This window comes from Mus caroli, chromosome 8 (assembly GCF_900094665.2).
Source record: "Mus caroli chromosome 8, CAROLI_EIJ_v1.1, whole genome shotgun sequence".
Lineage (NCBI taxonomy): Eukaryota > Metazoa > Chordata > Mammalia > Rodentia > Muridae > Mus > Mus caroli.
Genome location: NC_034577.1, coordinates 98687683 through 98710480, shown reverse-complemented (window position 1 = coordinate 98710480; position 22798 = coordinate 98687683). Strand labels below are relative to the sequence as shown.

Genomic DNA, 22798 nt, shown 5'->3' with positions numbered 1-22798 from the left:
CAAATGACAGTTTTTATCTGGTCTAGAATCCAGATGCTTGCCACCTCCTAATTGGATAAAAGAACTGAATAATACATAACTTACATTTGAGAGAGGCTCACAAGGGCTCATCCTCGGGTCACCTGGCTGTGGCTGCTGGGTTGTCTTCAGTAGGGCAGCTGCTGGTACACTGCTGTATGTAGCCCTAAGTCAACTCACTGGGTCACACACACCCACAAGGGTTGTGAAAATAGGAAGGGGGAGGGGTAATGGGTGGATACCACCAAAGTGCAGACATATAAAAATGTCAAAATGGAGCCGTTGTACTCTGATACGTGCTAGTAAGAAACTGAAGGTGACATGGACCCCAAATCAGAGTGGAACATTTGGCGTGGGGTTGCCATGTTTAGAACGGGCAGATGGAGAAGAAACTGGACAGTTCACTTTTTCTCCAGGGAATAAACAAAAAATAAACAGTGATGGGGAAAACCAGGATGCCATGGTCCTGAAACTTGGGGCAGGAAGGTAGAGAGTCATCCCTAGAGTGGATCCTTCATAGAGAAGTGACGTTGTCTGAGCTGAGCCCATGCAAAGCAGACTTAACACCACCCCCACCCCTCAGTGTGAGTGAGACAGCACCAGGCTGAAAGCATTCAGCTCGGCCCATCCTGATGAACTGAATACTTATTGAATAAGGGGAGAGCTGTCCTGATGTATTCTGTTTAATAGTTTGACCCACATGTGGGCACTGGGGACTGTTCCCTAGTAGGGTTTTTAACTTCTAAAGAAAAGAGACACTACTGGATCTCGGTGGTGGCTTGCTTGCCTAGCACGGGGGAAACCCTGCATTCATCTCCAGCACAGCATAAAGAAAAGAGACTGGATTCGTCAGGGACAGACGGATCTCTGTGAGTTCAAGGCCAGCCTACACAGCCAGGGCTTTGAAAATGCCAAAAGAGAGTGAGAACACTTGAATCGCTTTCCTCAGGCCAAACTACTGCCATCCTGTAGAAGAGGGTGAGCCTAGAAGGCTCTGATAAAGTCGCCTATACAGGGGACCATGGCTTTGACTGCCAACCCGTGGGCCGGGCATAAAACAAAGCTTTGTTTCTCAAGACTTCTGAGTCAATCCTTGATTGAACAGAGGGATCCTGGGAGAAGTGAGGTCTGCGGTAGGCTCTCTCCCACACAGACACATCGCAGCTTTTCAGCATCACAGCCCAGCCTGGGCGGATTCCCTGGATTCCGTTTGGGAATGTCTGAAACATCCCTGTGATGATGGTGTGCTTGTTAAGTAAAGGGTCTGCTAAGTCAGAGGCATCTAGACAGGAAATATTTAGGCGTGGCCTTGCCGGAGGAACACTGTCGACGAGGACTTTGAGGTCTCAAGAGCCACATGGTGTCCCCAGTCTCAGCTTGTGGTTCAGGATGTGAACCCCCAGCTCTTAGCTTCCATGTCTGTCACCTGCTGACTCTGCCATTATGCACCCTCACCCCCCGAAACCATAAGCCCAGAGGGAAATGTCTAAAACTGCTTCAGTTGGGATGTTTTCTCACAGTAGTAGAAAAGTAACAGACTTTGTTTGGGTTTGGTTTTTGTCGTCGTTTTTTTTTTTTTCAAGACTCAGTTTCTCTGTGTACCCTTGGCTGTCCTGAACTCACTCTGTAGACCAAGCTGGCCTCAAACTCATCGATCCTCCTTCCTCTGCCTCCCAAGTGCTGGGATTAAAGACGTGTGCCAGCACTGCCTGCCAGTAACAGACATTTTTAATGACAAATATCCCTCCAAGGCTCAGATATTTGAACACTCAGTTGTTGGTACTGTTTGGGGAGGGGCCGCAGGCCTTGCTAGAGGAAGTATGTCCCCCAGGGGTGGGTGGATCTGTGAACACATAGCCTTGCTGGACTTCCAGGTCCCCCCATGCTTTGTGCTTGCCGTTGAAGATGTGCTATCTCAGTTCCTTTGCCACCGCCTTGGCCCCCTGCTGTGGTGGCTTCTTATCCCTGCCACCTTGCCCCACTGCCATGAGGGGTTCTTATCCCTCTGGAATCATAAGGCCGATTAAACCCTTCCTTCTGTAAGTTGCTTTGGGTCATGTCTTCTTTTCATAGCAACAGACAGTAACTGATAAATAACAATCCCTGAGTTTATTCTCATTGAAAATTATGGAAGTTGTCAGAACTAGAAAAGGGGCGCAGAGCCAACCAACCATCCTTCTTCATTTCAGCTCAGACTAAAAGACAAAGGCGTTCATTTCCATGGAGGGTTGCCCTGATTTTTCAATGTGCCAAGATGCAAAGTAAACCTTTCAAGGAGAAACTGGAGACTGGATTTTACTCCAGCTCCTAGAAGCCTCTTCAACTGGGTGGGAGATCAACCATAAACAATTATTTCTCTCCAAATAAATGCCACTGACCCTGATGAAAATAAAATCTAGCGACCCATTAACTGACCTAGCAGAATTAGGGCAGTTCTCCCACCCGTCTGCCTGTAAAACACAGAGTGAAACAAACGCTGTTTGTTAAATTTAACATTAAAAAAAAACAACAACAAAAAAAAAAAACCCTTAGTCTGACTTTCTCCAGGAAGAATGTGGGGGCAGGTTTGAGAGATGTAAAAACATCTTATGTGACCCACAAGAGGAAAAACTTGGAAGTTTGTTCTATGTAACAAACAACAGCGTCGATTTTCACCTGATAACCTTTCAAAAACTTAATTACTATCTTCGTGGAAGGACTAGATAAAAATTCACTCCGGAGCCGGGCGTGGTGGCGCACGCCTTTAATCCCAGCACTCGGGAGGCAGAGGCAGGCGGATTTCTGAGTTCGAGGCCAGCCTGGTCTACAAAGTGAGTTCCAGGACAGCCAGGGCTATACAGAGAAACCCTGTCTCGAAAAACCAAAAAAAAAAAAAAAATTCACTCCGGAAGTAGAGAAACGGAAGTGTGGAAAGAAAAGGAAAAGGAAGCCGCGGCAGTAGAGGGCAGGGTGTCTCTAGAGCCCAGAGGGAGCAGAATCCTTTAGTCCTTTGTCCTCTTTGGTGGCAATCTGTTCCTGGACACTAGGTGGCGCCATTAAACTGATCTCCCCTTAGATTCCCAGTTCAAGATCGACTTGAGAACCGCCCCCAAAGTCTCTCCCAGTCGCTTCTGTTTAGAGCTCCCACCATCCATCCAGGAAAGATTTTGGAAACAGTGCAGAGAGTGGCTGGGTGCCACTACGGTGAAGCTGGCCTTGATCGCTCTGCCCACACTTACACTTCTCACTCCATGCACGGAAATCTGCCCTTCCGAACCCAGAGGGTCCTCACCACTGTCACTACTCCAAACTGGGTGAGAGGTATTGATTTCTTGTCATTTATACCTGTTCCCTGAGGTAAATATCCCAGGGTAGACTCCAACCTAACTACAGGAGCCAAGAGATGCAAAGAATTGTGAAGTATGTCCACAGACATACAGTGAAATAACGTGAAGTGTACACGTGAATCGGAGCGGGCACTTGGGAGGCAGAGGCAGGAGAATCAGGAGCTGAAGGGCCACCCGGGCTACAATAGTAAAGACAAGGCTACAAGAGATTCTGCCTCAACAAACCAGACAGACAGATAGACAAGGACGACCGACAGGCAGACAATAGAGGGAGATAATTCGGATGTGTGAGTCATGGTCTTTTAAAATCAAACTCTTCTTCATTTTGAAGTTTTTGTTGTTTCTGTTTGTTTTCAGGGCGAGGCCTGGAACCAGGTGGGTGCCAGACAAGCTTTACACCATTGAACCCCAACACCCCCAATTTTTAAGGTTATTTTTAATGATAGTTATATCTAGCCAATAGGAAAAAAAAACCCTCAAAGTTTAACCACTGACTTTGAAAAACTCCCCCCCCACACACACACACAAAATTCCAAGGATTACAGCAAGGGTCCCCCTTCCCCCACCTTCCAAAGTCTTATTTCTATGACCTCTGTGACCCTGTTAAGCTAAAGCCTGAAGCACTGCCCTTCAGGTATTATCACTATTAGTACTACATTTTGTTGATTATGTTTATGTGTGTGTGTGAGCCCCTCCGTGGCACACAAGCAGAGGTGAGAGGACAACTTGCAGAGGTCAGCTCTCCCCTTCCCTGGGGGGGCCCCAAACAGCAAACTCCAGGCATCAGGATTGGCAACAAGCATCATTTCCTACTTCACCATCTTCCTGCCCCAGATTTGTGCATTTCTTTTTTTCTTTTCCTTTTTTGTTTTTTAACCTATTTGTTTCTATCCTTTTCTAGAAAACTTAGCAAGGCTCGTCAAACTCCCTATCTTCCACCTCAGGTTGTAGGTGACAAATCTTTGTCTGGTTCTGGGGACTTGACAATTTTTTTTTTTTAAAGAAAGTATGTCATGTATTTATGCTGGCCTCAAGATCACTGTGTATCCAACGACAACCTTGAACTTTTTCTTTCCCTTGATTCCACCCCCAAATACTGGGGTTACAGGTGTGCACTATGGTGCTGTTTTATATCAACAGGCTAGAGTCACCTGAGAGGAGAGAAACGCTAAGGAAATGGCTCCATAAGATCTGGCTGTAGAGATTTTCTTTTTTTCTTTTATTTATTTATTTATTTATTTATTTATTTATTTATTTATTTATTTATTTATTTATTTTGTTTTTCGAGACAGGGTTTCTCTGTATAGCCCTGGCTGTCCTGGAACTTCTTAATTAGTGATGTGGGAGGCCTGAGTAACTTTTATCCACCTGATGTAGCTGTGGTCTCTGAGGCTGACTGCTTACCTGCCTAGGCCTGGACGCCTCTAGCCTCCATGCAACCTTATCTAGGCCTGGAATGTTTTCAGTCTCTGAGTCTTACTGCTGAATAAGATCACCCCTTTGAGTTCTTTCTGAGCTCTGGCTGGCTGGTTCAACTCAGCTGTTCTGGCTCAAACACCTCTCTGAGCTGACTGATTCAAACTGGCTTCTCTGTCTCTGACATTGTGCTCTGCTTGGCCTCATATTAACCTCAGCAATCTGGTCTGGTCTTCTGGCTCCTCGTTCTCTGGCTCCTCATTCTGTCTTCACCCGTGTCTCGCTTTGTTCTCTCTCTGCAACCTGTCTCTTTAAAACTGACCTGGTAAAACGGTCTCCTCCTCGTCCCTCCCCCTCTCCTCTCCATCACAGCCTCCCTTTTCTCTCTCCTCTCTTGAGAGCTGGGCACATCCTGTTCTGTCAAGTCATCTGATTTGTCACTTTGTCTGCCACTCAATTAGACATCACTTTCAGACACACCAGAAGAGGATGTCAGATCTTATTACAGGTGGTTGTGAGTCACCATGTGGTTGCTAGGATTTGAACTCATGACCTTCGGAAGAGCAGTCAGTACTCTTACCCACTGAGCCAGCCCATGTTTTTTTTTAGACATCACTTTCAAAGTGGGTGCTTCCTTCTACAAACTAACTTGACCTTCACTGATGGGATTAAAGGTGTGGACTAAGAGTGTGTCTGCATTCCAGCCAAAGGAATTAAGGGCTGAGCCACACCACACTAGAAACAGATATTTTCAGTAAATAACACAATCTTGGGATTCACTATGTGATCAAATATGTGGCAACAATTGTGGGTGGTACCATCCTAGGCTGGTTGTCCTGGACTTGAGAAGAAAGCAGACTGAGCAAGCCATGAGGAGCAAGCCAGTAAGCAGCATTCTTTGATGGCTTCTGCATCAGCTCCTGCCTCTAGACTCCTGCCCTGTTTGAGTTCCTGTCCTGACTTCCTTCAGTGAGAGACTATGGTGTGGAGGTGGAAGCCAAATTAACCCTTTCCTCCCCGAGTAGTTTAATCATGGTGTTTCATCACAGCAGTAGGAACCCTAAGATAGGGGCTGTGCAGAGTTTCTGTGGTGCTGATGGTCAAACCCAGGTTCTTGTGCGTGCTAAACATGTGCCCACTGACTCTAGCCCCCTCTGTTCCATGCTAGATCCACCACTCAGTGAAGGCACACACATCACAATTAGCGTTGGCACCTTTTTTTTTTTTTTTTTTTTTTTGGTTTTTCGAGACAGGGTTTCTCTGTGTAGCCCTGGCTGTCCTGGCACTCACTTTGTAGACCAGGCTGGCCTCAAACTCAGAAATCCGCCTGCCTCTGCCTCCCGAGTGCTGGGATTAAAGGCGTGCGCCACCATGCCCGGCTGGCACCTCTTTTAAACTTCTTTTTTTTTAAAATATATGTTTAATTATGTGAGTCTGTGGTATGGGCACATGAGTTCGGTGCCCACCGTTCCTCTGGAGCTGGAGTTGTGAGCAGGCAGTTTTGAGCTATTTGAGGTGGGTGCCACCTTGAGAAACTGAACTCGGGTCCTCTGGAAGAACAGCATGTACTCTAAGTCGCTGAGACATCTCAGCTCACACATGCACACCCACGATACATTTGCAAAGGTCATGGACAACTTGTGGGAGTCAGTCATCTTCTTTGAGCTATGGGTCCTGAGGAGCGAACTCAGGCAGTCAGCTGTGGCAGCAAGCACCTTTATAGTCTGGACCATCTTGTGGGCCCACCAATAGCCGTGGTGTTTATTGCCCTGTCAGGTTCTGGGCTGTAAATCATCCCTGTATTACAATCCCTGAGGTTCTGATTTTAAGATGATTTCTGTGTTTCTTACAGGCGTACAACTTAGGAATTGAGGAAAAAAATCAAAAGAAAAAAATTTTTGCAATAGTCTAACAGCTGCTCTACCAGCTGAGCTGCAGCCCAACACCCCCCCCCATTCCCACCCCTTTAATTTGAGACAGGGTCTCACTACGTATCCCTGGCTAGTTTAAAACTCTCTGTGTTGTTGGGGGTTGTTCTGGTGCTGCTATTAGCTAAATATTGGCCTCCAAGATCTGGTTGCCCCCAACGAGCAGATCTTCATGTACACCAATTGATGCTATGAAAACTTTGCTCCCTACTTTCAAACTATTGGTCAAATAAAGGAGGTGACAGGCAATTACTGGGGAGAATAGAGGAGGCAGAGCTTCAGTTACTAGGCAAGGCTGCTCAGGTAGGACCATGAGAAGGAAGGAGAGTAAGGAGGTGAAAGACAGAACAGGAGGTCTCCATTAGATAGGATGGACCAGGGGCTCATGCCTGAGTGACATGGCTGGTGGGGCAGAAACCACCCAGGAAGTCACAAAGAGCAAGTCTATAGACATATAGATTAGGGGAGATGCCCCAATAATTGCATAAAAGCTAAATAAACAAAGCATAGTCTGAGTCGCATTGATTTGGAAGCTAGACAGGGATTGATATAATTCAATAGAGTATTCTGTGTAGACCAAGCTGGCCTCACACCTTTAATCTCAGGACTCAGGAGGCAGAGGCAGGCGGATTTCTGAATTCGAGGCCAGCCTGGTCTACAGAGTGAGTTCCAGGACAGCCAGGGCTACACAGAGAAACCCTGTCATATAAAAACTAAACAAAACTCCATTCTGCTCTCATACGCTCACATCCATCAGAATCCACAGTGTCGCCACCCTCTGTGGGCTGCTGCCAAGCGGACAGAGCTGGTCAGCCCTACAGCCACAAGACTGAGCTTGTATTTTGTTTATGGATTTTATTATCTGATCATTTTATGAGTATGAGTATTTTGCCTGCATGCATGTCTGTACACCACATGTGTGCCTGGTGCCCTCTGAGGCCAGAAGAGGTTAAGGTAGGTTGTGAGCCACCAGGGGGTGCAAGAGGGGTGCTGGCAATTGAACTTAGGTCCTGTGCAAGAGTAGCTAGGGCTCTTAACTGCTCCTCCAGCTCCATCTTATTATCCATTTCAAGCTTGAAGACTTTAATCCTGATTAAAGTCCTGAATCTCCCCAGCCACCTGCTTCCTTCAGGTCTCTAAGCCTTGACTCAGTTTCTCCACTGTACTTGGAACTAGCTAAGCTCTGTGAGGTGTGAGAACTAGGAAGGTATGTGTATGTTCTGCTCCTCTGAATATAGGTGTGTATGCACGTGCACACACATACTTGCACACATGCGGGTTTTTTTGTTTGTTTTTTGTTTGGTTGGGTTTTTTTTTTTTTTTTTTTTTTGGTTTTTCAAGACAGGGCTTCTCTCTGCAGCCCTGGCTGTCCTGGAACTCACTCTGTAGACCAGGGTGGCCTTGAACTCAGAAATCTACCTGCCTCTGCCTCCTGAGTGCTGGGATTAAAGGCGTGAGCCACCACTATCCCGTGAGTGTGTGTCTTTATGTGAGTGCATTAACATAAGCAGGCTGAGGCACCATCCACTTTGTGTTATTTTTAAGATTTATTTTATCAGTCACGTGTCTGTGTGTGTCAATACACACTTGTGAGCTGAGGCCAGAGGCGATGGATCACCTGGAGCTGAAGTTATAGGCAGTTGAACACCACTCCTGGGTCCTGTGACGAAGCAGTACTCACTCTTGATCCAGAAATAGGGTCTCTCATTAATCTGAAACTCACCAACTAGGCTAGACTAAGTGCCTAGAGCCCCAGGGGTCTGCATATCATGGTATCCCAGCTCTGGGTTTGCAAACACCTGGCTCTTCTACGTGGAAATAAAACTCAGATCTTTATAGTGCGAACATTTTAGCTTCTGAGCAACCTCCCATCCTTAGACAGACTTTTAAACTATCCTCCCTGACTTTAGCCCCAGCTTCACGGAGCTCCCTCCTGCCCCTCCCCTCCAAGTCCTGCTACAGGAAGTGGCCAGTTCCACACCAGCATTCTCTGTGCAATGGAGCCTCCCACCCTGATTGACGAGCCACAATCCTCTACTTATAGGACCAGGGTGACCACATGCTGCCTTGAATCCTCCTGAGTTCTCCTTGCCCTCAGTGGTTAAGACTGGGACATTGTCTACCCCTTGTTTAAGTTATGCTCTCTCTCTCTCTCATTCTCTCTCTCTCTCTCTCTCTCTCTCTCTCACACACACACACACACACACACACACACCCATCACCAGAATAACTATAGCCATTTTGTTTCACGCCTGCCAGCTATTTCATATTGTTGCTGTAACATGCCTGCCATTCGTTGACAGAGAGAAGTTGCCTCAAGAACATGCTGACCACATACCCTGTACGGTTTGCTCTGTATGTTCTGAATGTTCTGTATGAGGTTGGCTAATCGTAAGACGTTCCACAGAGCTTTATGTAGGACCCATAACATCAAAGGTCAATATAAACTGTTATGTCTAAAATGGCTTGAGTCAGAGCTGACCACTGGACAGCCCTTCCTGCACCTACGTATGAGCTCACTGTGGCTTTTGTGGCTGGCTGAAGAATGCTACTAATAAGCCAAAAAGTTATGATTTTAATACTCAAGCTTTGTTTTCTCAATGCTCTGAAATCCCCTGTTCACCACCCCTCCACCAACCCCTGCCTTACTCAGGACCAATCAGCCTAAAGCTTAGCTGATAATATTCTATCCAGTAAACCAACTGCTCCCCTCCTTAGCCTTTAAACTTTTTTGTTTTTGTTTTTTTTCAAGACATGGTTTCTCTGTGTAGCCCTGGCTGTCCTGGAACTCACTCTGTAGACCAGGCTGGCCTCGAACTCAGAAATCCACCTGCCTCTGCCTCCCAAGTGCTGGGATTAAAGGCATGCACCACCACGCCCAGCATCCTTTAAACTTTTGAACCTGGTTTTTCCTATACAAAGTCTACCTGAGAGCACACTAGTACTGCAATTAGGCTCCAGCAGGTCCTTTTGCGATCCTGGATGTCCAGTATTATGGTATGGGTTCAATAAACTATTCTTGCTTAACTGCGATCAGTTTGTATGGCGTAAGTGCAGATTCCTGAACCCCAGCAGGCTACAGGAAGAAGAACTCAGCTTTGCTTTCTCCTGCCCGCTTTCACAACAATGTGGATGGAGCTGACCTTGAATTTCTCAAGCCCATATCTAGAAATCACCCTTTCTAACTCTATGAAGAGTTGAGTTGGAATTTTTTTTCTTCCCCCCCCCACCACCCCGAGTTGGAATTTTGATGGGGATTGCATTGAATCTGTAGATGGCCATTTTTACTATATTAATCCTGCCAATCCATGAGCATGGGAGATCTTTCCATCTTCTGAGATCTTCTTCAATTTCTTTCTTCAGAGACTTGAAGTTCTTATCATACAGATCTTTCACTTGCTTAGTTAGAGTCACACCAAGGTATTTTATATTATTTGTGACTATTGTGAAGGATGTGATTTCCCTAATTTTTTTTTCTCAGTCTGTTTATCCTTTGAGTAGAGGAAGGATACTGATTTGTTTGAGTTAATTTTAAATCCAGCCACTTTGCTGAAGTTATTTATCAGGTTTAGGAGTTCTCTGGTGGAATTTTTGGGGTCACTTAAATATACTACCTTATCATCTACAAATAGTGATAGTTGGACTTCTTCCTTTCCAATTTGTATCTCCTTGATCTCCTTTTGTTGTCAAATTGCTCTGGCTAGGACTTCAAGTACTATATTGAATGGGTAAGGAGAAGTGGACAGCCTTGTCTAGTCCCTGATTTTAGTGGGATTGCTTCAAGTTTCTCTCCATTTAGTTTGATGTTGGCTACTGGTTTGCTGTATATTGCTTTTACTATGTTCAGGTATGAGCCTTGAATTCCTGATCTTTCCAAGACTTTTACCATGAAGGGGTATTGAGTTCTGTCAAATGCTTTCTTAGCATCTAATGAAATGATCATGTGGTTTTTTTTTTTCCCTTTGAGTTTGTTTATATAGTGGATTACATTGATGGATTTCCATATATTTAACCAACCATCCCTGCATCCCTGGGATGAAGCCTACTTGATCATGATGGATGATTGTTTTGATGTGTTCTTGGATTTTCGAGAATTTTATTGAATGTTTTTGCATCAATAGTCATAAGGGAAATTGGTCTGAAGTTCTCTTTCTTTGTTGGGTCTTTGTGAGGTTTAGGTATAAGCATAATTGTGGCTTCATAGAATGAATTAGGGAGTGTTCCTTCTGTTTCTATTTTGTGGAATAATTTGAAGAGTATTGATATTAGATCTTCTTTGAAGGTCTGATAGAATTCTACACTAAAACCATATGGTCCTGGGCTTTTTTTGGTTGTGAGACTTTTAATGACTGCTGCAATTTCTTTAGGGGTTATGGGACTGTTTAGATGGTTTATCTGATCCTGATTTAACTTTGGCACTTGGTATCTATCTAGAAAATTGTCTGTTTCATCCACATTTTCCAGTTTTGTTGAATATAGGCTTTTGTAGTAGGATCTGATTTTTTTTTAAATGTCCTCAGTTTCTGTTGTTATGTATCCCTTTTTATTTCTGATTTTGTTAATTTGGATACTGTCTCTGTGCCAGAAGCTGGAAAGAACTTAGATGTCCTTCAGCAGAGGAATGGATACAGACAATGTACGTTTACACAATGGACTACTACTCAGCTATTAAAAACAATGAATTCATGAAATTCTTAGGCAAATGGATGGAATTAGAAAATATCATCCTGAGTGAGGTAACCCAGTCACAAAAGGACATACATGGTATGCACTCACTGATAAGTAGATATTAGCCCAAAAGCTTGGGATATCCAATATACAATTCACAGACCACATGAAGCTCAAGAAGAAGGAAGACCAAAGTGTGGGTGCTTCAGTGCTTAGTAGGAGAACAAAATACTAACGGGAGGAAATATGGAGACAAAGAATAGAGCAGAGACCGAAGGAAAGGCCACCCACAGACAGCCCCACCTGGGGATCCATCGCATATACAGTTACTAAACCCAGACACTATTGTTCATGACAAGAAGTGCTTGTTGACAGGAGCCTGATATAGCTGTCTCCTGAGAGGCTCTGCCAGTGCCTGACAAATACAGAGGTGAATGTTCACAGTCAACCATTAGACTGAACATGGGGTCTCCAATGGAGGAGTTAGGGAAAGGACTGAAGGAACTAAAGGGGTTTGCAACCCCATGGGAAGAATAACAGTATCAAACAGCTAGACCCCCTAGAGCTCCCAGGGACTAAACCTCCAACCAATGAGTACACATTAAGGGAACCATGGCTCCAGCCGCATATGTAGCAGAAGATGGCCTTGTTGGGCATCAATGGGAGGAGAGGCCCTTGGTCCTATGAAGGCTCGATGCCCCAGTATAAAGGAATGTGAGGGCAGGGAGGCAGGAGTGGGTAGGTGGGGGAAACACCCTCATAGGGGGAGAGGGGGGATAGGATAGGGGGGTTGGGCTTGGGAAACCTGGAAAGGGGATTTGAAATGTAAATAAAGAAAATATTCAATAAATAAAAACGTGAACTATAAAAACAGAAAGAAAGAAAAAGAAAGAGATCACCCTTGATTTTTCTCTTCCCCTCACACACTGTGTCCAGCCTACTAGACAAAACAACAACAAACAAACAAAAAAAACTATGTCAGTCGCACATCCACATGTCTGCCCATTTTATGTTGTATATCAAATGCCAGAGCCTGGCCAGAGCCATGACCTGTGCCTGTCCCTGTCCCTGGTCCCTGGCAGCCACATGTCCCCTGAACAGCTCTCCCGCTGCCCTCCAGCTGTTAACAGTCCAGGCTCTCCACTCCATATTCTGGGACACTCTTGTTCTGGGCCTCCTGTGTCCCCACAACTGTCTTAGAGTTAAAACCCTGTCGTCACTAGAATGGGGCCTGTGATGACTATTCTGTTTGTCAACTTCACTACCTCTGGAATTAACTAAAGTCCAAAAATGGAGGGCACACCTCTGAGCAATTATTGCTTAATCCAAAGTAGGAAGATCCACTTCTAATCCAGAACTTTGAGAAAGAAGACACACGTTCAATCCAGATCTTGAGCCCAGAAGTTACCTCTCTGGGGCCACACCTTCTGCTGGAAGCCAATGTAAGGACATGGAAGAAGGAGGCTTTCTTCCGCTCTTTGCCTGCTGGCCCTCGCCTTGCTAGCAAAGTCCATTCTTTCATTGGCATTACAGCCAACTTCTTCAGGATGCCAGAGTCTACTGAAGGCCAGCTGAGACATTCAGCCTTGTGGACTGAGCAACTACTGGACTTCTTAGACTTTGTGTTCATAGCCAGCCGTGTTGGATTAGCTAGACCATAGCCTGTAAGTCATTGTAATAAATTATATAATATATATACATACATATATATAATTATTATATGTATATATATATATATATATATATATATACATTCTATAAGTTCTGTTACTCTAAAGAACTTTCACTAACATAGAGCCTATGGGAGCTGCACCCCAACCTGCTATCTCGTCATTCTGAAACTCTTGTTTGGAAAAACACACTCTCCTTAAGGCCCAGTCCACAGCAGATCAGCCAACCCATTGGCATCGCCTTCTTGCTTTTCTCCCCAGCTCTCTTTGCTTTTCGGAAGCTCCCCTTCCAGCCTTATCTAAAGAGACGTGGCTTTGGGTCCCTTCTCTTCTCCATCCCTTTTGGGCAGCTTCAAAATTTACAGCTTTCATGGCCTAGAGTTTTCCTTTTAAACTCAAGCTTCTGCTTGTGGCCATTCTTTTTTATTATTATTATTAATTTATTTACATTCCAAATGTTGTCCCCCCTCCCAGTCCGCCCTCCATATTCTTCACCCTCTCCTCCCTCCCCTTTGCCTCTGAGAGGGTGCCCCACCCCCAGCACCCCCTTTCCCTCGGGCATCAAGTTTCTACAGGATCAGGTGCATTCTCTCCCACTTTGGCAGACAAGGCAGTCCTCGGCTGCATATGTGCCAGGAGCCCATGTGTGCTCTTTGGTTGGTGGCTCAGTCTCTGGGAGCTCCCAGGGGGTGGGTTAGTTCATTCACATTGTTGGTCTTCCTGTAGGGTTGCCACCACTTCAGTTCCTTCAATCCTTTCCCCAATTCTTCCACAGGGGTTCCCAACTTCAGTAAAATCTTTTATTAATGAAACTGAGAACCCTAAGAGAGGGCACTGATCTCCCAGTTATTGTATAATGGGTTTCCTGGGACAACCCCACCCCCCAAAGAAATAACATTTCTTTCCTCCCTTTTGGTTCTTTAATTGGCAGTGTAGCAGAACATGTCCCTATACCCCTAGACAACGTCACTTTGGAAGCAGGACAAGGTGACAATTTGCGCCACTTCATGCACAGGACACTTACCACCCACTCCACGCTTTAGTCAGCGTGAAGCAATTACAGGCAATAGGAAAACAACTACCATTGTAAGCTCTGAAATTTCAGAGGTGAAATGAACTCCCTCCTGACCCCACCACCACCTAGGGTGCAGATGTCCACAGGCCACCCCTGGAGCAGAGACTGTGCCCCCAAGTCACCCTCAGAGGGAGTCCAGGGCTGCAAGGACCACTCCGGGTTAACCTACTGCTGTAATAATAGTGTTTTCTTGGTTGCATACCCCGTAATTACACAGGAAATGGACTCAAAATTGTCCTTGAGAGACTAGGTTGACCATCGACAACTGGGTTTGGCTGGAGGTCCAGATAAATCCTAATGGCATCTGAGGCCACCTGCAATCCCAGGCTAGGCAGAGCTCCAGGCAAAGGGCGCTGATGAGGACTGGATGCAGGGACAGAGGTGACACCGAGTTCCAGCACCCTTCTCTTCACTTTCTGCATGGAGGACAGGTTAACAAGATGTTGGCTTGCTTTCTTCTTTGGTCTCTTATTGAGACAGGGTGTCACTACATAGCCCTGGCTGGCCTCAAACTCACAGAGATCCTCTTGTGTCTGCCTCTCAAGTGCTGGAATTAAAGGTGTACCCTATCATGCCCAGCATGTTTTCTGCACACCACGAGCCTTACATTTACAAAGAACCATGGCCACATTCAGGTACCAGGCAACTGAAGCAAAGGTTATGGAAACCCATCTGATCTGATTGAGTGTAGAGGTCACCTAGAGCTGAATAACAAGTTACTCTCTGATGAGAGCTGCTCAAAAACAGCATCTTCCCATCTCCCAGCCGTTGTGGGTCAGCCACTCCAACCACAGCTTCCCTGGGACCTCTGCTCAGAGTTGGTCACGGGCTGCAATCCAGCTGCCCACTGGGCTGTTGGCATCTGAAGGGTCAAGGGGCAAAAGAGCCGGTTACACATTCATGTGACCATTAGCAGGATCCAAGGCCTCCTGGGCTCCTGGTCATCCTTCCTCTTTTGCTAGCTAGTTGACAGGAATCTGCCCTCCATTGTTTGCCACAGGGTACTCCACTGCACCAGCCTCATTCTTAGAGTGCTAAGGAAAGGAAATGAGGAGGATGAGCTGGGAACCAGGCCACAGGTGTCTGCGATTTAATTCCAGCTAGGACATCCCATTACCGTTATTGTGGTGTGTTGGCTGCAAACAGGTGCTAAACTAGTGCACACTCAAGGAGTGCACTCAAGTCATTTCACAGAGCTGTGAGCATCGGGAAGAGAGCATTGAGGACCGCCTAACAATCCCGCCTACCCCAGGGGTACATCAGCAGAGGGCCACCAGGATGGCTCAGGGAGTTAAAGCAGCACCTTAGTTGGGGTCTCTACTGTGATAAAAACACCATGACTGAAAGCAATGTGAAGAAAGGGCTATGTCAGCTTACAACTCTCAGGTTACATTCCATCACTGAGGGAAGTCAGGGCAGGAACTCAAGGCAGGAACCTGAAGTCAAGAATAGAAGCCATGTCTCTTCTTCCACACTGAGCTAACTTTTCAGTATCTTTGTGCTTCCCCATACATCTGATCTCACATATTCTGTTTATGGCTGGATACTTTAATACCTGTCTCCAGTGAATCTAAAGTTCGTCCTCAGTGGAGTTCCAGCCTGTGAGGAGAGAAGCCACCGAGCTATCTCCTTCCAGAACCTTCCAGGTTTCACTCCTTTATTAGTTGGCAGTTTCTAGCAATTCCTTCCTTCTCCTGGGCTTCATTTATTATTACCTTAGTTCATGTCTTTTCTTTTCCTTTAGACAATTCACATCTCTTGTCACAGGCACTAAGTTAAACCAGTCCTTAATGTAGGCCCTAATTTTTTGCAACCTACTTTTTTTTTTTTTAAGATTTATTTTTTTTTATTATATCTAAGTACACTGTAGCTGTCTTCAGACACACCAGAAGAGGGTGTCAGATCTCATTACAGATGGTTGTGAGCCACCATGTGGTTGCTGGGATTTGAACTTCAGACCTTAGGAAGAGCAGTCAGGTGCTCTTACCCACTGAGCCATCTCACCAGCCCCCGCAACCTACTTTTTTTTTTTTTTTGGTACAGCATCAAGGCATATCAGATTTTATTTTGTACATCATAGAGACAGATTCTGTGTGTTAGCTGTCTCCTTAAGCATCCCGATTGGCTTGTTTGTAGCTTCAAATGAATCACCCCGAATATAGCTTTCATGTTGACCTTTGCTGTGTAGTTTATATCTCAGTGTGATGTATGAGGATCAAGAGTCAAAGCTCAGTGTCTTAAAGGATGCCTTGCAGCCTGGCACCAGCAGAAGCAACTCGTGGTTGGAACCTCTAACCCTGGGACACCCTATTTCTTTTAGTGCTGTAAATTCTTAGCTAGACCAAAGGGTCCCACTATGAGTCTCTCTCTTCTTCTATCTTTGGTATTGTAATTTAATTACAGTATCTCTTCCATCTCTTTCATCCCCCAAGCCCTCCATATTTTGCTCTCCTTCACATTCACGGCCTATTATTTTTCACATTTATTGTTATTGCACACATATTTGTATGAATAAATTTTATTTATTTATTTTTTGGTTTTTCAAGACAGGGTTTCTCTGTATAGCCCTGGCTGTCCTGGAACTCACTTTGTAGACCAGGCTGGCCTTGAACTCAGATGGGCTGGACCATCCCACATTAGTCATTAGTCAAGAAGATGCCCCACAGACTTGCCCAATCTTATCTATGGAGGCGTTTTTCCTGCTGTGTCTAAGCTCACATCAAGTTGATAAAAACCAGCCTTTATCTGCCACACCTGTAGACCTGAGCTCTACCCCTAAGTAGCAGGAATGTAAAGAAAGGTGTTTTAAAGACATTCCAGGGTAAGCAGCGACAGGTGGTAGGGGTTTCTCAAGTCTGACAATGAGTACGTTGTAACCGGGATTGCAAAAACAAAGCATTTCCCAGTTTTTGCTGTTGCTGGTTTGTTGAGGCAGGTCTCATGTAGCCCAGGCTAGCCTTTAAATCAGTTATGTAGCTGAAGATGCTTTTAACAGCGGAAGGAATTACAGGTGCACCCAAGCACACCTGTTCTTTTTATTGTTGACATTTTGAGACAGACACCTGCTATATGGCCCATGCAACATTGGACTATATAGGCTAAACTAACGGTAAGCCCCAGTCCTTCTGCCACAGTACCCTGAGTGCACACACATACTGTGTATGTGACAATAAAGAATGGACTTGAGGTGGGATCACAGGAGTGGGAGAGAAAGTAATGAGACAATGTGCTCATGTTTGAAGTCTCAAAAAAGAAAAAAAAAAAAAAAACCAAAAACCAAAACTCAGTAACAAGAGAAAAAAACAACCCAAACTAAACAAACAAGAAAAAACACCCTGAAATTTATATCCAGTAGACAGCAACCCCCTTCCCCCACTCTTGGCAATCACTATTTACTTTTTATCTGCAGTTCTGGCCACTTCATATAAATGGAACCTTTGTGTTTTCCTTTTTGTGGTTTGCTTGTGTCACTTGGCATGATGTCCTTATTGCTACAATGAAGACATTGGAATGGGAGCCAAGGATGTAGCTCCGTTGATATTGCATGCGCTTGTCTATTATTCACAAAGCCCAGAGCTCAGCCCCCAGCCTCTGTAACCCAGCCCTGGTTGTGTGTTGTGCAAGCCCAGCACTTGGAAGCAGAGGGAGGGAAAAACAAAGGTCAAGGCCATTCTCGGCTCACTAGCAAGTTCAAGGCCAGCCTGGGATCCCTGAGACCTGGCATGGAAGAGGGCAAGTGGAGCAGGTGAAACAGCTTAGGAGGTAAAGGCGCTTGCCACCAAGGCTGATTTTGATTTGATTGATTCCCTGAAACCCACCTAGTGGGAAGGGAAAATTGATTCCTGCAAGTTGTCCTCTGACTTCCACACTTGTGCAAGGGCATGAGAGTGCCCCCCCCCCCAATAAATTAGTTTAAAATGTAACAAAAATCTTATAAATCCATTACATCTGCTAAGGCATGTGCTCCTGACTTCATCACTCTTGAGGTGAAGGCAGGAGAAGTAGCTGTTCAAAGCCAGCCTCAGCTACGTAACAAGTTTGGGGTTAACCTGGGTTAACCTGAATGAACGCTTGTCTCAAAAATGAACAGGGCTGGGGAGGTGTCTCAGTGGGTTAGAATGCTTGAGGACCTGAGCCTGAATCTCCAGCACCCATGCAAAAAGCAGGAATGGCTGCTCAGAACTTGCCACCCCAGCACTGAGAGGCAGAGACAGGCAGATCTGGGAGCTGGCCGGCTGGCCAACCTGGTTTGCTAAAACAGCTTCTGGCTCCATGACAGCCCATCTCAAACCAGCAACTGTGCGGAGCTACAGCGGGAGACACTTGCTCTGTCCACAGTGTGTGCACACACAGGTGCTTGCACCCTAGTTCTCACATGTACCCCCCACCCCCATGCACAGAGAGTAACAACAAAGCCGTAAGAAATCAAACCGAGGCTTCCAAAATGGCACAGCAAATTCTTGCTTCACGTCTCTGATGTAAATAACAATAAAGCCACACAAAATAGAAGAGGGGGAAAAAGCCCACTTTAAAGCCTAGATCTTGATGCTTTCGGTCAGAGGCTGACTGTGCAGAGCACTAAGCAAGGCTCAAACTGGGGGAACTGGAAGCATTGATAATGTGCTGCTACACAGCGTAAGTAAAGGTAATCGGAAGTCAGGAAAGGGAAACCAGACACTGTAGCCCATGCCTGATGTGGTCACGGGTGTGTGGGGCACAGTAAAGAAACTGCTGACGTGACCTCTCCATTAAAGACGATTCGAAAGCATCTGGGAAAGAAATGAAAGCAGATGGGACATGGCCAGAGTTAGGAAGCAGGAGAGCGGGGTGTGTGTGTGTGTGTGTGGAGAGGAGAGGGAGGGGGGGAGGGAGAGGGGAAGGGAGAGAGCGAGCACACCAGAGAGCAGAGACTAGAGAATACTGAGAGCGCGCGCGTCGGGAGGGTTCTATGTATGAAGAGTAGCTGTGGCGAGGGACAGCCTTTGAGGGTGGAACACTCATTTCACAAGTCCCAGAGGTTTTCATTTCTCCACCAGAAGTCATCTGGAGGGCCTGAGACCTAACAATGGGGAGTCGCTGGTGTGGCGACAGGTCTGAATAGCTCCAGTACTGAAAGCAACTGACGGGGACCAAAATGGCTGAGGAACCAAAGAGTGTTGGGGACAGACCATTTGTGTGTCTGAATTTGAACATTTTACATTTTTAAAACAAAAGTGTGCTTGTGTGTGTGTGTGTGTGTGTGTATATGTGTGTGCGCGCGTGCATGCTATCCCAGTGGTTGGGACAGAGCAAGAAGATCAAGGCCCCAGCTGTGCTTCATGGCAAGAACGGTCTCAAAACCTAACAAACCCTCCGTGCACACCAATCTAGCTTCCAGGAGTGTCTCCTAGGGGCCCGCCTGAGGTCATAGGACAAAGCTACGCAGACACTGGCAAGCGGCTGGACCATCCGTGCGCAGCTCACCTCGGGAATGCAATGGGCCTGCTACAGAACGTTCACGGTATGAATGACACATGACAGTGAAGGAGTGAAACCCATGGTGACCAACATGAGAAGTGCCACCCACATCTCATTAATGAAAAAAGTCACTCAACAGCTTGGCACAACAGACGCAGAAGCAGGCAGCATGCTGTGGAGTTTGGCACTACCCTGGTCTATATAGTGAGTTCCCAGACAGCCAGGGCTATATAGTGTGACCCTATCTCAAGAAAACAAAACAACACAAACTTTACTATGAAACTTTTGTGTATCAGTGAAAGTTCCTCATAATTTTATCAAAATATAATGTTTCCTCAGCAAGTGGGAAAAAACCCTTTGGAAGGGCAAAGAGCTAGGTTTTGTATACTTAGCAAGAACACAGACCTGTTTTTAAGTCCTCACACCCCAAAATAAGACAGGGGTGAGGGAATGAGAAAGGGAGAAGGCTTTGGAACTGACAGAGGTGAACTGGTCAGTAAAACTGCAAGGCAGCCAGCCTCTGCCTCCTGGAATCAACACAGAACATGGGAGTCATTTGACATCTAGGCATCCGATGGTGATCTAGCCCATGCATGTTTGGCTTTAAAAAATTCTTTTGATACAAGTATGTTTTGTCTGCATGTATGTATGTGTACCGTGTGTGTGTGTGTGTGTCTGGTGCCTGTAGAGATCAAAAGAGGGCCATATAACCCCTCGAACTTCAGTAATAGATGGTGAGCGCTATGTAGATGCTGAGAACTTAGCCAGGGTCCTCTGCAAGACATAAACACTCTTTACTGCGCCCTATCTACTCCCTTCTGTCTTTTGTATTTATTTATTGAGGCAGGGGCATTCTGTATAGCCTAGCCTCAAACCTGAAGCAGTCCTCCCACCTCAGCTTTCTAAATGCTAGGATTGTAAGCATGAGTTACCATACCCAGCTCCATCTTTGAAGCCTTACCAGTCAAAACAATTGAGTGATAAGAAAGGTATGACCCTGAATTCTGCATCAGGGAACCCCTTGTCATGGGCTCATGCAACCTGAGCCATTTCCTGAATGGATGGTAGCCCTACCCAAATCTCAGCTCTCCTGCTCCAAAATGAACAACAGGTATACAGAAAGTATGACACAGTGACCAGAGGTCACTCGCCTCAGCTAGAAGGACTACCATCTATTCCAGAAGTCAGGCTACCTTGGTTACTGGTACTCAAACTCGCAAAGGCAGCAAGGCTGGAGCACTATTGTTGTGGAGACTCTCTTGGTCTGGAGATTCTAGAGGACCTGTGGGAATGGAAGTCTCTTTCTTCTTGCAACAGAATATGCATAAACAGCTACACTGACACCACCCATGGCTGCTGATTCTTTATTGCACAAGAAACTAGCAATACCGGAGGCAGAGCAAGCATCACAAAACAATCTGTCAACCAACTTGGTGCTAGCTAGCACAGGCCTCTCTGTACACACTTCTGCTACACACACATGCGCACACACACCCCTGTGAGCCTGATGCTTCCATACCTTGCTGGCATCTGGTCCCACACCCAGCCATGGAGCAGCCTTTGTGATGTATGTCGGGAGTCCTGAGGTGACTGCATGGGAGAGGAAGGGGTGTGCGACAGTGAACAGAGCCACTCAGATCAGCATGTGCAATGTGCCAGGGTCACAGGCTGTACCAGGGAAGGACAAAGGTAGGATGGGACTGTCCTCAGAAGGCCCCATGACTAGTTTGAGAGCATGCCTGGGGTGTCCCAGAGCTAGTGTATCTCGGGAAGCCCGGCTGAGGAGTGTGCTGCTATAACCACTCTGGTACCCGAGAGGGGCTGGGCGCCTACTTGGGTCGCTGTCAGGAGCTCCCCAAATGAAGCCACGCTAATGAGGCAGCTCAGGCCCTTCTGCTGGCTCTTAGTGTCTTCTTCCACAGTCAGATAAAGCCTCATGCTCACATAGCACAAACACTTGGCCAGGCAAGATGCTCTCCATTTTAAGCCACCATGAGCTGCAGAGGCCCTAACTGGGGGAGTCTAGCAAAGGAGTCTCGTCAGCATCTGAGCATAGCGGAGATGCATTGGACCACAGAGGCAGGCCTCTGAGCTGGCGCAAGTGTTAAGCAGGCTCCTGAGAGGAGCAGCTGCTTGGGAAGCTACTAGATCAAGAGGGCTGAGCCCTCCACTACCCAGGGCACCAGGTCCTTGACAGGTGAGAAGAGCATGCCTACAACACAACAGGAAGGAGCCCTATGCATGGATGTGGATGTGTCTTTATGTTTCTGTCAAAGGGCAAAGCCTGAGCTCTGCTGTCTCCTTCCCACTGACACGCAGGTGATGGCTTCTTTAACCCTTTGCTTGCTAGGAAGAGACGAGCTGGTGGCATTGGGTGCCTGCTGCTCAGTCCCCTTGGCTGCAGCCTGCCAGGAAGTAAAGCAAAGCCGGTTTTGATGCTCAGTTGTTCCCTTAGGTCTGTTCCATGGACTCCAGGGAAGGTCTACAAAAGTGAAGTCTCTTCCACTGGCAGAGAGCCTTGGCTTTCTGGGTTTAGTCAGCCAGCCATTCCACAAGGCCTAGATCCTCATGGGACATATGAGGCCCAGCTTCAGTGGCAGCCCTCTAAGGCAGGGCATGTTCCCTCACACTCTCACACACACCCAGACTCAGTTCTAGTGAGGGGGCAGTTTTGCAGAGGAGGGCAGCCCTCTGGCTTTGCAACAGGTAATAGAGTCAAAGGTGACAGTGCTTTATTCCAGACTGCCATCATCAGAGAGAAAAAAAGGGTCCCCAAGGCCTCTTGGGGTCAGACTCTTCAGTCACCGAAATGATCAAAGCACAGTCTCGTGCAGGGCCACTATCCAAAGGGGCCTTGCGAGGGCTGTACAGCCGGTGGCATCTCCGGCAGGAAGGACTCAGGACTACATGTGCTAGAGGGTGTGAGAGAGCAGCCCCAGCTACTCCTGTCCGAACCCCTCAGTCTCCTCGATGGCGTACAGCAGCTTCTCTTTCAGCTGCTCGTAGCTCTTATAGGGAGGCAGGTCCAGACGGTTGAAGCTGTGACAGAGAGAGAGGAGTAGCCCCGGGAGGAGGCCAGGGCTCTGGTGCCCTGCCCCCACCAGCCTACAGCTCTAGCCTGCCAGCTCCCGGCAAACTCACCACGTATGGCTCCTGGGCAGCCAGGTTTCCTTGCCAACTCTGTCGATGCAGAACTTCTGCGGGCCATTGCTCCCTGTCATTCAAGGCAACGTGTACTTT

General features: G+C 46.6%; 1 protein-coding gene across 1 annotated transcript in view; it reads right to left on the bottom strand.

Annotated features, from left to right (window-relative positions):
• Positions 1-20908: 20908 nt before the first annotated feature.
• The window catches only part of Wwp2 (WW domain containing E3 ubiquitin protein ligase 2), a 118073-nt gene continuing 116183 nt past the window's right edge, over positions 20909-22798 (bottom strand). The window contains exons 23-24 of the mRNA XM_021171082.2: positions 22700-22772; positions 20909-22597 (exon numbers count right to left, since the gene is read on the bottom strand). Of these exons, the coding sequence (XP_021026741.1) occupies positions 22498-22597; positions 22700-22772 (173 nt within the window). The 3' untranslated portion in view covers positions 20909-22497. The remainder of the gene's footprint in view (positions 22598-22699; positions 22773-22798) is intronic.